This window comes from Ambystoma mexicanum, chromosome 4p (assembly GCF_040938575.1).
Source record: "Ambystoma mexicanum isolate Mex_15411 chromosome 4p, UKY_AmexF1_1, whole genome shotgun sequence".
NCBI classification, from domain to species: domain Eukaryota; kingdom Metazoa; phylum Chordata; class Amphibia; order Caudata; family Ambystomatidae; genus Ambystoma; species Ambystoma mexicanum.
In genome coordinates this window covers 1,128,696,952-1,128,713,777 of record NC_090927.1, presented here as the reverse complement: position 1 = coordinate 1,128,713,777, position 16,826 = coordinate 1,128,696,952, and the positions used below count along the sequence as shown (strand labels likewise).

At 48.0% G+C, this 16,826-nt stretch overlaps 1 protein-coding gene across 1 annotated transcript in view; it reads right to left on the bottom strand.

Annotated features, from left to right (window-relative positions):
• Nucleotides 1-16,826, bottom strand: part of SHPRH (SNF2 histone linker PHD RING helicase) — a 1,474,452-nt gene that overhangs the window by 933,762 nt on the left and 523,864 nt on the right. The window contains exon 13 of the mRNA XM_069606718.1: nt 5,312-5,568. Within this exon, the coding sequence (XP_069462819.1) occupies nt 5,312-5,568 (257 nt within the window). The remainder of the gene's footprint in view (nt 1-5,311; nt 5,569-16,826) is intronic.

Sequence of the window (16,826 nt, the reverse complement as noted above, 5' to 3'; positions counted from 1 at the left end):
TTTCCTAACACACTCCGGAGTACAGGAGGTGCTGAGGGACCAGTTTTATTGCTCCTTTGTCTAGCATGGCATGAACCTCCTTTAGCAGGTGAGCCATGTGCAGTTGTCTCCCGAAAGGAGGAATGTGTGGGCATCTGTCTTGGAATTCCAAAACGTGCCCCTGCTGAAGGACCCCAAGCACCCATTTTTTGTGGAGATCTTTTGCCACTGATGGACAAAGTTTAATAGTCAGCCTCCCACTGGGTTGCAGAAGTGTGGGCGCAGGTCCTGGGCAGTAAAGGCCTGCTTCAGTGTCTGTCTTGGATGTGGCGTGACACTGACGCTGGGAGCCACTGCCATTGGCCTGGGAGTGTCACCTATAAGCCTCCTGGGTGATAGAGCAGGAGGGCTGCTGTTAGGGGGTGGTTAAACTCTTTGAAGGCCTGGTAACTCTCCCCTTAGAGGAACAAAAGGATGGCCTCCTCTGCTGAAGGGTGCCCAGAGAACATGCCATCTCAATGTCAGTCTTTATGGCCTGAAGAGTTTCATCAACTACCTTTCCCAAACAGACTGTCGCCATTGAAGGGCACGCCAACTATCTTGGTCTGCACATCTGTGCGGAAGTTGGTGGCTTTGAGTGACTCCGGCAACAAAGGGCCACACCATTAACCGTCTGGCGAAAGCCGGAGTCCGTGATGTCGAGAGCAATGGTGATGGTGTGGTCGGAAGCCATCTCCCCCTCCTTCGGCCTTCTTATCAACAGGGAGGAAGTCGAGGATGGGCCCCAACTTATGCCATAACTCCATCATACCTTGACAGAATGGCTAGGGCATTGGCGGCCTTGATTGTTGAAGCTGGCTTAGTGATGATGCGCTTTTCTGCAGCATCTAGCTTCTTACCCTCCTAGTCCAGAGGAACCATGGACATAGACAAAGGGTTGGAAGACCTCTTTCTAGCGGCGGCCGAGACCAGTGAGTCTGGCAAATGCTGAGACCTGAGGCATCTAGGGGCAGAGGCTGGAACACGGTACTTCTTCTCCAATCAGTCGCGCTTAGCAGGAGTGACCGCTAAGCCATCCTCCCATATGTCATTCAACAAGGGGACCCACAAGATGGTCTTCTTGGAGGACTCCCATTGCACAAAAACACTCTTTTCTTCTGGCACCAGGTTGAAAAGCTTGGCAGCCTTTGATATTAGAGTGCGGAAAGAACCAATCTCGTCTAGGGAAGAGGCCCTGGTGAGCGCATTCCGTGTCAGAGTTTGTCTGAGCTGGTTCCTCTACTACTGGGGGCAGCACCACTGGCATTGGCAGAGGGGTGACAGGGGCCTTATAAGGCGCTGTTGGTTGAGCCTGAGGAGGACTCGGAGGGCTTCTTGCCGTAGTAGGATCAGCGGTCAGACATTGGGATCTATGTGATTACTGCATCGATTCTATGGCACCAGCCGAAAATGTCCATTTTTTACCACAGAATATATATGCAGGGGAGACCCACTGCAGCCGTCTTTCACCCAGCCAACATTATTTACTGTACCCCATCCCACACATAGATATGATGTGAAAAGGAGGTAGTAAAAAAAAAAAGTAAACCTTTTCAGCCAGTGCAGTAATGGTATGATCCCCAGACGCTGCTGGATTTCAACCACCAATGTGTTTAAGGTGGTCAGTATGTCCAAGTGGCAGGTGCAGGAGTAGGGCCTTAGCCCCATGGCGGGCTATTCGGATGGGAAGGCCTGCAGGCCGGTGACCCCTGATGAGGCACAGGCAGAATTGGGTCGGGTTCCCCTTGGCCCCCTTCCGGATCTGAGTAAAACTCCTCTGGAAGGTCTTCTTCAGAGCTGGTGTAGATTGCTGGAGGCCTTCTGGAAGATCCCAGAGGTACCAGAGCGAAGAGGGAGGTAGCCTTTGCTAGGCCTGGGAAGGAAGTCAGAGCGGGGGGCGAATCTCTCACTAAATCAAGTGGCAACGACTGGAGCCTGTGGAGCAGGAAAATGTGACGTCGTCAACAGGGCCGTGGACAGAACCGCGACAGAGGTCTAGGCGGCAGGGAAACCCTGAGCATGGTAATCGTTGCAGTGGTAAAGGTGACAGTCCTGTACGAACCCCTTGGTGTTGCAACCGTCGAAGGAAGAGCAGATGGAGTCGTCGACTGGACGACGATCTTGGAGGATGAAGTCATTGACGAGGCTTATGTCGACGATGGCATTGACAACGGTGGAGCTGGTGATAAGTCCTTCGATGACTTGCTGTTTGACGAAGACCTGTGCTTGACCTGTGCTTGACCACTGACACCAGCGACTTTCTCGCAGATGAAGGCAGTGCACCTGTTGGTAGGCTAACAATCGACAGAGCCGGTGACGGCACCAGCCTTTCTCTGAATTGGGTCCCGCAGACGCAGAGACCATCGACGAGGGAGGCGATGGAGGGTGAGATTTAACCTTCTTTTAGATCTTTGACAAGAAAGCACACTCAAAGGACATCGATCACTTTTTACCCGAGGGAGCACGCTCTTTGGACCTGCCGGCCCTGGAAGAGGAATGACTACGCCCGGAGGCCACGTAAGACGGCTTCCCCTATTCGATCCACGCACTAACCTCCGATGGCAGTCCTTCCATGTCTTTGAGGAAAACAACTGGCAAATTGGACATCTATCCACATCGTGGTCAGTATGGAGACAGTAAATGCACCTGAGGTACCAATTCTCTAAGAAGATATTCTTCAGGCTGCAGTTTTCGCAGGATCTGAAAAGATTTTTCTACATGGCATCTGCCATGGTCTTAGTAGGGCTCAAGCCTCGGCCTGTGGCGCCACTATTTGGAGATCTGACGATGGACCGAGGGTCTTCTCCCGCAACAGGTCCCCACCGCCGGTAGTCACAATGTGACGGTTGATGATGAAGAGATGAAGACATTTCTCATTAGGCAAAAAAGAGCACCAGGACTCCCCAACACAAGAAACGTGCAGTAAAAATCTGAAGATAGCCACCAGGGATGGAGCTTAGGAGGAAGAGTGTAATTGGCTGGGGCAGTATGACCCCCAAAGTGACACTGATTGGCTATAGAGGAGACAAGCCGTTTTTAGTTTAAAGCTAAACTTCTTTAAATTTACCAAGGATTCCCAGCTTGATGATGGGGAATATTCCTGAGCATGTGAATCCTTGCAAGACCCCATGCTGGAGAAAACAGTTACTGGAAAACTTAACGAAGCAAATAGACTGCAGATAGCATCTTCATCATTTATTTCTTCTCTTGCCTGCTTTCAGTAATGGGACAAAATTAAATCGGGATTATAACGACATACACCAGAGGTTGACAATATATTCTTCACTGCCTAGCTAACATGATATTTCCTGCTGGATTAAGCACATTAACATCAGGAAAGTTTAAAGTCTAGAAATTTGAATTTGCCTCTTGGCAATGCCCATATCTGAATGTTGGTGAACAAGTGATTTCATGACTCAGATCTTAATCCTGACATTCTTGTAGATAGTGCAGAACATGTCGGAAGCGGCTGCAGCAGGAGTGCAGCATGGCGGTGTAATGTGCTTTCCTCTAGTGATTTGTTTCCGACACTCAGACGCGAGGAGATGAGAGGTAGACGGTGTCCTGTGGCTTGAGGGCTACGATATATTCCTGGGTCCTGTGAGCCTGGCAAAAGACCCAGATTGGATGAGGCAAGGTATTCTAGGTGAGCAAGCCGAGAGACTGAGCTGGAATTGCCAGGCAAAGTAAGAACCCAGCCCTGGCTACTTGTTGGAGCACCGCAGGGTGGAGCATCACAGGGTTGCTGTATAGATGGCCAGTTGGCATCATTTTACTTTGCCGACTTGCTGGTTTCCTCTGGCAATTTATGGGACTTGTATGCTCTCCCAGTATTGGGGGCACATCAGTCAAGTGAGGTAGTTATCTACCTGAATGAACGGTTGAACACGGTTGAACAGTGTAGCTTAATCGTTAGTAATGCTTATCACCAAAGCTTAAAGGAAATAAAATGCTCATAAAGCCTGCAATAACACGTGTGACCCCTTTGCCTAACAAGAGGTGCTTAACTGAGGTATTGGCACTGAGTGCATGAAGGAGGAAGCGGTTGCAAGACATGAGATCATGTCCTGTTGCTGACGAGGAGGATCCTGGTCGGTTGCAGGATATTTCCTCAACTAGTGGGGAATCATCTCCTGAGCTGTTAACCCTGAAGAGCCTTGGTGACACTCTGAGAAGAAGGATATGGAAAGCCATTTGGAAGTTTAGACGTTCTAATGTCATCTTTGATCGCCCTTGACTCATCAGCAGCGGATAGTATTGAGATAGCACTTGACTTATATATAATGGAAAGTATTGAGACAGCTATTTGGGAGCCCTCTCTGCAGTCACCATTAGAGTTGGGAGAGATGAACAAACCCACTTATTCGAACAGATTAGTCCTCTGCAATGGCTGCGAATAAAGTAAAGGATAATTGGGAGTTTAATCAATGTAAAAGCTCACAGACTTGCTCTTGGGTAGATCTGGACAGGTTTGTATTGCAATTCCATCCTGATAAAGCACATAGATTCTTCCAAACGGATCAGTTTACCGACAAGATAAATCATAGTCCACAAATGTGAAGTGTAAACTGAGTTATCTGGCTCCCATGAGCATAATTCAACCCTTGGCAGATGGCAAGGGCACAAACATCTTGGATACTAGAGACAACTTTTGTCAGACGACTCTTGATTTAAGAAATATGGTAGAACTCACAGATGATACCCATGAAACAGCAAAAAGTGATAGCCAACCCTCAAACTTTGTCCCCAATCATGTCCATCATAATTGAAGAGCGAGCACAATCATTGATGCCAATGCTGCTGGGGATTGGGGGTGGGGGGTGGAGCAGGAGAGTTGGTCCAAACTTCTGTATATCCTGTGCAACAGGATATTACTAACATTAAAAACATGGCCTCCCTAGGAGATTGCATATCGGTAAAACCTTTATGCATCCTATCACCAAAGATTCAATGAGAAAGATTGTAATGGACCATAAAAAATGTTCTCATCACAGATATGGAGGAACCAGCAGGGTATGAACCTACGGACGCCTTCAGGAATAAGGTGTTTTTTCAAAAGATTATACTTTACTCTTTTTTGACAATATGAGCAACTCCGGTATAGTGATCAGTCATACTGTTAAATTTGTTTGATCTATTTTACAATGCTGACAAATCTACTCAAATTGTACTGGTCACTATTCATTTATATGATTTTAATGTCCTTGCACAAAAAGTATGTTGTTCCTTGTTATTACACTTGCTGCATTTATACTGCTCTTGTATTACTACCATTGATAGTTGCTCACTTTACCTTTTCTGGAGGGGCAAGAACTCTCCTCGCACAGCCTGGGGATGGCAGCAAGCCTGCCGTAGTCTCAACAATGGATACAAGATGGAGGTGACTGTTCTTCTGTCCAGGCTGCCAAGCTTGATTGTCCAATCAGAAATCTTTCTCAGTTTCAGCAGGGCATCCTGACAGCAGACCTCATGCTGGCGGTGGTAGAAATGCCTTTCAACAGGGGAGAAATGCAACCAATGCACATCCTCTGTTTGAGGAGGGATTTGAATCTGCAAAAAAAATACAATATGTTTCAAAGCAATAAAGTGTGTCATAATAAATACACCAGGAAAATGCACATGCATACCCTTTCCTCGATTATCATCAACCATCATATCTCTTAACTTGCACTAGGACATATTTAAAACTAACGCACAGAGCGGTTCGTGTCTTCCAGCGATTACATATCTCAAACACTAATAAATGTTTGCATTTCAATGTGCAGCTTCAAGAAGACCACTAGGTGCCTGGACCATATTTGGACTAGGCTATGTGCCTTTGAGCCACAACAAGAGAAGATCATATTCAAATGCTCTATAATGGGTAAGAAACGGTCAGTGAGGTTTGACCGAATGTTCTAATATTTTGCCTGGAACAGTCATTGTTTATGTAGCTTACTATCTCCGGATGTATGGAATTTTATGAATCTAATACATAAAGACTTTGCAAGAACATGATCATCCATTCAATTAACCTGAAAAAATGCGGTAATTACTGCTTGTTCTAGTATTCCTCATCCCAGTCCTAACTCATGAAGGTGTACCACCTCCCCAGAAATTCATAAAATCCATCCTCTAAAATTAATCTCTACCCCTTCTCCCTATACGTCATGGCACTTACCACTCCACTTCCCGGAATATCGCAACTAAGTAGTAGCAGGACTCTTCCCAAGGTAGGAGGGCGTAAGTACTTATATGAGGAAGAGTAGGACATGCAGTAATGAAGTTTACTGGAAAGGATTTTAGGCATTATGTCCACATCTCTCTTCCTCAATCCAGATCTTACTCATGAAGTATACCAAAAATGGATTGAGTTGACTCAATAGAATAGAGGAGACTAAATAATGCACTTAGTGAACTTCAAGAAGCAGGAGACTCAAGGCAAACAAGTCTGCAGAACTCCATAGGCAAGGCCTCCCTCCTCCGGCAGCAGCAAATGCAAGAGATAATGGTGGACAAAGGTAAGCCCATACGGCCGCTCGACTAACCTCCATGATCGGAGCACCCCTTACTTCAGCCCAGGGTGCAGACATCCCCTGGACAGAGTGACCCTGGGTTCTTGGTGGCAGCAGGAAAAGGGGAAGATTATCCATTGAGTAGGCCAAAGAAATAGTGTCTTTCAGTCAACGATGACAGTCAGTGCTGATGCCTTTCTACGCCTCTAAACGAGGAACCAAAGGTCACACAATGTTAGAAACTCTAAAGTAAGCAGTTCTGTCCAAGTAAACAAGTAACTCTCTTTCGTCTAAGGTGGCCATAGCCCACAAGTCCTCCACTGAGAGATCCTCCAGGAGGGAGGAAATGATTATTTTCTGATACAAATGGAAGGTGGAGAGTACCTTGGGTCTAAAGGAAGGGTGACAGAGCAAGGTGATAGCCTGATGAGGTCAACAGATTTGGAGGAGAGCACAGAAAAGCTCACTGCTCATTTAGCCTTCTCGCCGAAGCAATCACAATTCAAAAGGCATCCGTCATCAAAGGAAACTTCCTGTATAGGGATGCCAAATGCTCAAATGTATCCCTAAAGAGTGAACAAAACCCTGGGAAGATCCCAGTCTGACGTCAAAACCCTTGTTCTTAGGCGAGTAACAGCAAAACCTTTAAAGAAATGGGTACAATCAGTTCAGCTTCCTGGACCCCCACACCCCAAAAGGGCTCTCTGAAGGATATGGTACCTCTGCACTGACCCGCAGATAAGGAGCATTTTAAAAAGAAAATTGATCTTGAAGAAAATGCAAGAGCTCCTGACTAGATTCTTGACACACAAAATGCCCTCCAGAAATACTAAAAGAGCAAGGAACAAGTTACTTACCTGTAACTCTTGTTCTCCAGCATGGGTCTTGCATGGATTCACATGCTCATGAATATTCCATCATCAGGGAATCCCCTGTAAAAATGAAAGCAGTTTAGCTTTAAGGTAAATAACTGCTTGTCTCCTCTATAGCCTATCAGTGTCCTTTGGGTCATACTGCCCCCAGCCAATGACACTCATCAACCTCCTAAGCTCCACCCCTGGTGGCCATCTTCAGATTTGGTTGTGCACGTAAAGTGACAGTATGAAACAAGAAGAGCAAGAGAGGGGAAGGAGGAAGGGTTCCGCATGTGAATCCATGCAAGACCCATGCTGGAGAACAAGAGTTACAGGTAAGTAACTTGTTCTTTCACCAGCATGGTGTCTTGAATAGATCACATGCTCATGAATACAATTACACAGCGGTACAAATACACAACCACAGGCGGTGGCAATGCTCACAGAAGCAATACACTTAACCCTGGAACAGACTCACCTCAAACAAACAAGTTGCACAGCACTGCTCCCTGGAATCCCTGTCGACACAGTAGAGTGAACAGTAGAGTGAAGGTGAGGGTAGTGTGAGAAAGCTGAGGGTATTCTCCTGAGTCAACCTTGAGAATCCCTTAATCAGGTGGCCAGGGAAGGGCTGACGCGCTCAGATCCCAACCCTGAGGGCGAACAAGCGAGGATCACCTGGGCAGAGAAGCCTGGGGTTGTGCTTGGGGGGGATAACCCAGGTGAGAGGCCGTATTATACCGGGGAAGGGGGAGAGGACGAGATCTCAGGAACCTTTGTAGGCTGTACCACATCTGCCTCCCTTTCTCCCAATGAACCTCTCTTGTCCAGACCCAACAACCCCTCGGTATATGACAAATCCCCTAGGAACACAAACCCTGTTGCGCTCGGGAATTTATCTCTCCCAGAATCCCTGTTTTCCTGTGTCCTACCCGAATACTCCCAGTCATTCTCCTCCCCGCCCCTCTGATTATTATTTCCCGAACTCCCAGTTTGTTTTGACAAAACAATACCCTTCCTACGACCTTCCCTATTCAATTCACAAAACCTACAAAGCTCACCTTTCAGAGTTGACCAAACACCCCCTTCCTTATAACATCTTTTCCCCCATCCTACCCTGTAGGATATTTGGAAACTATAACCTCCCCACTTTTCCGACACAAACACTTTCTTGCATTGTGAAAGACAACAGACTAACACCAGAGCCGTTTACCCAATATGTCCCAACACAAGGGTTAGGCAGAGTCAGGCAATTGACTAACGCAAACCTGGCGGCCGTTTCCCTTCCCCACATGGATAAAAGGCGGATCACGAGAGTACACTTTGAGCAAGGCTAAACGCACGAGGAAGTAGCCATTCCGGACTGGCAGTTCAAACGGAGTAAAAAGGCGGCGAGACCTGAAGGGACGACGAGGAGGGAATTGCCCTTGCCCTTTTCATCCCAGACCTGCAAAGCCTCCGAAAGGGAAATCATAAGACTGGGAAGTCCAGCTAGCACGTGGTGCGACAGGTGTCAACGGCACATGTGGCCCTCCTGCGCTGATAGCAAAAGCGGAGAGAAGGGTTTGCCGCCGTGGTGCTGGCTTTGACTCTCGAGACAAGAAACTCCAACAGTTCAGCACAGCCGGTGAGTCAGAGAAGATTGATAGCAAACCAAACTGTGCTGGGCCCAAGGTTAAAGCCAGCAGCATTGTTGAACAAAGTACTTGTGTGTTTGAACTAAGTTTTGGAACTCTCTCCCTAACGCCATCAGAACGGAGCCTTCTTTCCAATCCTTCAGGAACAAAATCAAATCATGGCTCTTCGCACAAAGCACCTGATTTACCCACTGTGCTATCTCTGATACGGCCTGTTGTCCCTAGCTTTGAGTTAGAGATCATTTTGCCTTACTGTCTCATTGTATATTTTGCCCTGTATTTAACTTAAGCTGTCGTAACCGTTAATTGGTTCAGATCTGTATGTTTATGTAAACAGTTCCTTCGCTATTGTATCTAACTGTAACTGTGTTCTGCAAGATTATGCGCCCTGATGCCTGTGGGCCTGGCGCGCACTACAAATAAATAAAATACAAATACAGATAAAGAAACGCTAGTAAAAGGTCCAGAAGCAGAGTGGTCTGGCACTGCGGTGGTGCTCATTCGAAGGACGCTGACTGGAGCCCTTTTGGGATGGGTTGTTTTTTTTGAAACTACGAGAACCAAGAGGTCTAAGGAGAGGCTGCCATGGAGTGTCAATGCGGTCCTACGATGTTCAAGCAAAACCCCTCGTACACTCGAAAGTCTTTGACACAATGGATAAACCTGAGTGAACGATGGATTTGGCAAATGTTAACCCGACGGAGGGATGCCTGTAAATTGGGGGTAAACCGTGATAAACCCGTTAACATTGGGGCGGCAAGTGTGAACCGGCTGAGGGATGTCCACAATGAATAGATGTTTAAAAGGACATTGAGACTTTGAGTAAAAGGCCGTAGTGAACCCGATTGAGGGAGGCTAACCTTACAAGAAGGATCAGAGCCCAGGTGAGGGGGATCCAAGGGGCGAGGAGCAATCGCCCAACGTGAAAGATTACTAAAGGTACTAAAGGTACTAAAGGAACTTTTGTTTGTTTATTGTTTATGGTCCAGCAGCCCTTCTAAGGCAAGAGACTTTGCAGAAAAGAGACTTGGCCCCAGAAGGTCCTGGCATTGTTCAAAGGAACTGTAGCCTCGTTGTGCGCCTTGTCCCATGCTAAAAAGGTGAGAAAGAAGACCCAGCCATACCATCCCGACTTATCATTTTGTGAGCACTTTCTTCTTTTCTTGTGAACATTTTCCCACACTATTTTGTAACTTAGAGGTAAGGATTTTCAATAGTTTATTTTCTGAGTATAGGCCCTTTTTATTTGACAAGACGTAACTAGGACTGCCTTATTATTTGATGGTCGAAGCTTGCTCACATCTTAGATTTAGGTTTAGATTAGGCGTTTTTCTCACCCATTATACATTTTAATAAACACTTTTGAACTGTGATCACTTGTGTTTGGTCTTTACTGTTGCCACCATGTGTAACGCTTACCTCTGGGGCCCTGCAGGAGTGCCTGGTCCGCTCTGCAGTGCTGGCCTTTCGCGTTTCGTCCAGACCACTCCCTTCCCTCTGCACACTGCTGGATGAATACCTAGTGGACAGACGACAGAGTGATGTGGTATACGTTGGTGGGTTTCGGTTCCCTCGGGAGTGTATCTGGTTCCCTCAGGAGTGTATCTGGTTCTCTCAGGAATCCCAGGACAAGGAGGATAGGGATTAGATCATGGGCATCCAATCCAACCTAGCACCACCTCCCTGCACCAATCCTTGTACATTGACTACTTCCATCACTGATCTGCTCACCTCTTAGGATTGCTTGTAACAGTCTGTTCCTCTCTTTGCAGGTTACTCCAGTTTTTACTGGGTTGGGTGACCCCTTGGAGCACGAGGTATGATCCGTTCCTAGTGCTACCACCAATGTCTATTAAAAGGAGGCGTGTTTATTGTTTTCTATGTCCTCTTTATGGTGTAAGCATTCTGCTGTTTACTCTGCTTGCAGCGGGTTCGCGCTCACATGTGTACCTCACTTTCTGTTTTTCCTTTTAGGTCCAGGAGGTCCTGCTGTTCGGTTCTGGCGTGTTGTTTCAGCCGACCCTTGCCACGCGCTTACCGGAGCTTGGGGAGCAGAGCAGCGTAAGTATATCGAGTGATGGGGGCGGAGCGGAGTCCGAGGTCCGCAAGATGAGACAGCGTTGCAGAGCGGATTTTGGGATCTGGCGATGTGCTTCAGGTAAGTGTAGCTGCAGGATGAAAGCACTGAAGTCTTCATTCAGCAGACACCGGAGGCGGTGGGTCGTGGCACGTGGATCTGAGGAGGGAAGCATTACGCTGACTTCTCTTCAGCCGGAGGAAACGCAAAGCGCTGGGTATGGCCCAGGGCGGGGCTTATATAGCCCTGGGCCTCACCCAGCACTACTAGACCATCACAAATTCTGTATTGTAGGCCCACTGGAGGCCATCTTGGATTCCGCAGAACGGCCTGTCCTGGGAGCCATTTTGGAATGGGCACTTAATGTTATGTGCAAGCACAATGTTCTTACGCTAAATACCCATCTTCTTAGTCCAGTCATTACCTGCTTCACGTGCTGGGACCTTGGGGATCGTGACACCACGAGTTCCTTACAGTAGACCTCCATGTAGCAACCCTGCAATGTCGAGCAGGGGAACCCCAGAGAGTAACACCATTGTTGCTGGGATGGCTATGCTGGAATGTTCTCTAGTCCGGGCCTGGAAGCGGTCTGTTTGCCAGATGATGGCAATGCATGATACAGCCAGAGAGCCACCTGAAGATGGCAGCCTTAGACAGGGCCTTCAAATCAACAACAGGCCCAAAATTGATGGAGAGCTGAGATTTCTTTCTAAAGTCCTTTGTGTGTGCAACATAGAACTTCAGAGCATGTGCATCCAGCGAATTTAACGCCCTTTCAGCAGGCAAAGAGGGATTTGTGAAGACGATTGGTACAACCAAAGGCTTGTTGAGATGAAAGTCTGATGGAACTTTTGGCATGAAGGAAGGATGAATTTGCAGAACTACCTTAGTGGCGTGGAAGGACAAATACAGAGGCTTACAGGAGAGGGCCTGAATCTCCCCAACCCGCATGGCTGAGGTGACAGTCACCAGGAAGGCGGTCTTCCATGACAGAAACTTTCAAGGGGCTTTATGCATTGGTTCAAATGGAGGCCCCATTAGTTGTTTTTTTGGGGCATTTTAGTTTATTACAAACTATTTAACCAACCTCATACATTTCCTCGTCCGAAATTTAAAACATGTTATTTTTTAGCCAAGACCTTGCATTTATTTCAGACCTTTACCCTTGCAGGCAATTGATAGCAACTATATTTCTTGCAGCTTAGTTTTCCCAAAAATCGCCTCAGGGAATTTTACCAGGGCATATATCATTCTAGTGCTTTTCCCCCCATAGAGGGCATCCCGCCACCTTTCAGCATCCAACCCAAATGTCTCACTGATGTGGTTGTATAAATGTATTGTTCTCAGATCTCTCTGCACAAAACAGAATCAGATGTTTCAGTGGCTCTGAGTGCAATCCACATAAACAGTACTTGTCGTTCCCAGATTTATCCCTGTATCTCTTTAGAATAACGTTTGTATGTAGAACATTATGTCGGAATCCTAGGAAAAGGTCCCTCTGCCTGTTGCTTGGGAATCTTCTCAGATGCTGTGTGTGGAGTGACGTTCGGAAAGACGTTTTTTGAAAGCATATGAAGAGAGGAGTTTGATCTTCGCTGTTCCGTTTCATGCCAATCATCTGCCTACAGAATTGTTTTCACATACATTGGGTTTTTACATAGGGTATCGGATGAAGTGCCTAGGTGCTGTTGAATAGCTTTACAATGATCCAGCCACAAGTTCAATACCCAATCATTCATGCCTGAATCTTTTTCCATCTTCACATCAAACTGCAGTGGGCAGTTAGTCAGATTCACCTTCCTGAATAGTAGCAACGTTTTCCATGCTTCTCTCACATATAGTGATAACAGGCTCAACTCATGTTGGATGATTGCCATTGGTATTGATTTGGGTAGGTGCAGAATTATTTTCCGGAATCATCCCTCGAGGTACTCCTAGACCTCCCAACAGAGACCAAAGTAAGCCTCTGCCCCGTATGCAAGGAATGGTATTACTTTTTGATTATAATAGTTTGACTGATAAAAGTGAGAGTTTGCCAAACCTGCGTTCATTCATAATCCCTTGAGTTGTTAGGTGTTTTACTTTCCTCTTTAGGCAGTCTATCCATGATGTTTCACCTTTATTTACATTTAATATGGACCCGAGATATTTTAGTTCAGACAACACTATGTTCAGTTCCCACACCGGGGCAGGAACCATCACTGGAGGGAATGTCCTGAAGACGCCCTTGAGGAACTCCTTGACGAGCCTGTGACACGACAAGGAGAGCTTGCCTGGAGCCTGGCTGTACCGGGATAGGACTGTCAGGTGTACTTTGATAGATGCATAGGCAATAAAACCCTTGGCCAGCGAGAGCTGGTATGGAAGTAGCTGTGGAGCAGTCAACTGCAATGGTGAAATCTTCTGTGGCAGGCACCACCCTTTAAAGCGCTTCCATTGGTGCTTGTAGCAAGTTAATGTACTGTGGACCTTGGCTATGATCTTCTAGCATTCCAAAGGCAGCAATTAGTGTCCAAACTCCAAGGCTGCACAGGCCAGGTCGTGAGGCTCAGCAACACTGGGTCGTGGTGCAGGATTGGTACCTTCCTTACCTCAAAAGCAGGTCGGGAAGTGGAGGCAGTTTGATGGCCATGCTAGAGCAATGCGGATCATCTTGCAGTGGCAGCGTCTGAGTGTGTTGATCACAAGTAACAACAGTGGAATTGGTGGGAAAGTGTACAGGAAGAGGCCCTCCCAAGGGAACAAGAAGGTCATCACCCAGACTCCTTTGGTGAGGCTATATTCTAGCAAACCTGAGTTGGCAGCCATCGCAAAGAGGTCGATTTGTGGAAGACCCCACTCACTGAAGAGGTGCAACACTTGAGCCTGTAGGATTTCCTATTTGTGGCAGGACTGCAGCTCACTGCTGAGAGAGTCTGTGATGGGGTTCTAGACACCTGCTCGGTGAAACAGTACGCAAAGACATGTGTTGCAAGATGGTCCAGCACCATAGAGACTGTCCCTCCAGGGAGAGCGCAGGGGAGCATGTCGGCCACGTTTCCTGATATAAAACCTGGTGTTGTCCGTAAAGATCTGCACCACCTTCCCCTGGAGCTGAGGCTGAAATGACGTGATGGCCCAGAAGACTGCCCAATAGTTCCAGAACGTTGATGTGGAACTCCTTTTATTCTGGAAGCCAGAGACCTCTTGCGTGAGAGTGCCCTGTGTGGGCTAGTTAATTCTCCAGAGAGGCGTCGGTGGTGACTGTAGCCTGATGCAGGGGGACTTGAAAGGGAGCACCCTGCGAGAGGTGTTGATGCACTGATCACCATTACATGGCCTGACGGAATGTCCAATTGAGGGCAATCTTTTCGGTCCAGGTGCCTGTGACCTGCTGCCACTTGGCATCCAGAAATTCCAACAAAGGTCTCATATGAAGCCTGCAAAAGGGGACCAGATGGATGCAGGATGACATCATCCCCAGCAGAGACTTGATGGACCAGACTGTTGCAATGTACACTGTTGACAGCCGCCATTGGACCTTCGCTAGAATGGCCTTCACCCTCACCTCGAAAGTCATCAAACACGAGATTGTGTTGAGTCTGGCACCCAAGAACAGTGCATTCTGAGATGGCACTAAGGAGGACTTTGGATAGTTGATTGAGAATCCCAGCAAAGTCAGAAGTTGGATGGTCTCCACTGTGTGCTGGGTTGCCAGTGCGTGGTAGCTGGACCGGATGAGATAATCGTCCAGGTAGGGTAGACATGGATTCCTTTGCAGTGCAGATGAGCAGCCACCGGGCCCAAGCATCTGGTGAATATACGTGGGGCCAATATGAGGCCAACAGGAAGGGCCTTTAACTGGTAATGCTGCCCCTGAACGACCAATTTCAGGAACTTCCGGTGCTTGAGATGAATAAGGATGTGAAAGTACACATCTTCTAAGTCGAGTTTCATCAGGAAATCCCCTTCCTCAAGCTTGTCGAGCATGTGCTGCAACGTGACCATCCTGAACTACAGGGATTTGAGAAAAATGTTGAGGCATCGCCAAGTCTAGGATTGGCCAACACCCTCCTGACTTTTTCCTTAGTAGAAAGTATCTGGTGTACACTCCGGCGCCACAAAGGCACTGAGGGACCAGTTCTATTGCCCCTTTGCGTATTATGGCTTGAACCTCCAGCAGCAGCTGAGCCATGTGTTGCTCTTGTCGTGGGATAGGAGGAATGCAGGGGCACGTGTCCTGAAACTGTAAAGTGTGCACCTGCTGAAGAACATCTAGCATCCGTTTGTCTGTGGAGATCGTCGCCACTGATCAAAACGTTTGAAAGTTGGCCTCCCACTGAGGTGCAGAAGTGGGGGAGTAGATTGGTTCAAGCCTGCTTTGGCGTCTGCATCGTAGATGGGGGACAACAATGATGCTGGGTGCCACTGCCATAGGCCTGGGATCGTCCTCGGTGGTGAAGCGGGAGGGCTAATGATAGGGGGTGGTGTAAACCCTCTGATGATCTGGAGACTCTCCCCTTAGGGGAAAGAAAGGACGGTCTTCTCTGCTGCAGGGTTCCCAGAGAACACGCCGTCTCAGTGTCATCCTTGATGGCCTCGAGAGAGCCATCGACCACCTTACCGAACAGGTTGTCCCTATCGAAATGAATGTCGATGACCATGGTCTGCACATCTGTGTAGACATTTGTTGCTTTGAGCCACCCTTGGCGCAGGAGAGCCACACCATTCCCCATCTGGTGGAAGCCAGAGCCTGCTATGTCGAGAGCAACGGTGATGGCGTGGTCAGACGCCACCTCTCCCTCCTGGAACAGGGCCAAGGCCTCGGCCTTCTTAACATCAGGGAGGAAGTCGAGGATGGGTCCAAGCTTGTACCACCGCTCCCCGTCGTACACTGACAGGATGGCGAGGACATTGGCGGCCTTGATTGTGGAAGCTGCTGTGGTGATGGTGTGTTTTCCCGCAGCATCAAGCTTCTATACAGTGCTCTGTTGCTCTCGAGCAAGGTCTGCGCTTTAAAACATAAAATAAAAAAAAGTCTTTCCCTCTTGCTCTGGTGGTACCACAGACGATGAAGAGGGTTTGGAGGAACTCTTCCTGGCAGCAGCCGACAACACCGAGTCCAGCGAAAACTGGGACCTGAGGCACGAGTCTGGAACACGGTACTACTTCTCCAACCGGTCACGCGTAACAGGCGTGGTATTATAAGACTTCATGATGGCCAAGCCATCCTCCCATATGTCATCCAATAAAGGAACTGAAACAATGGTCTTCTTGGAGGACTCCCGCCGTTCGAAAAGTAAACCTTTCTTTTTCTTCTCTTCTGGTACCAGGTTGGAGAGCTTGGCAGCCTTTGAGATGATAGAGTGGAACGAGACAATCTGGTCTGGGTTGAGAGGCACTGGCGGGCGCATCGACAACTGCGGCTTACCCATCTGCAGGAATGTAGTCCTCAAATTCATCCATGTGAGTAGCAGGTGGTGCCTGTGTCAGTTTGAAGTGGCTCCTCCATCACAGGGGGCAGAACCCCTGGCATACGCTGAAGTGTAACCGAGGCCCTATGGAGGCAGTGTTGGCTGAGGCCGGGGAGGCTTTGGAGGACTCTGTGCAGGAGCAGGTAAGGGAGCAATGGGCAACTGCTGCTGAATTTCAGCCACCAGGGTGTGTAGGGTGGGGAGAATGTCCAAGGACATGTCCCTTGGCGCAAAAGCAAGTGCAGCAGGGACTTTAACCGTGCCTGAGACCCTTGAACGGCGAAACGGTTGAA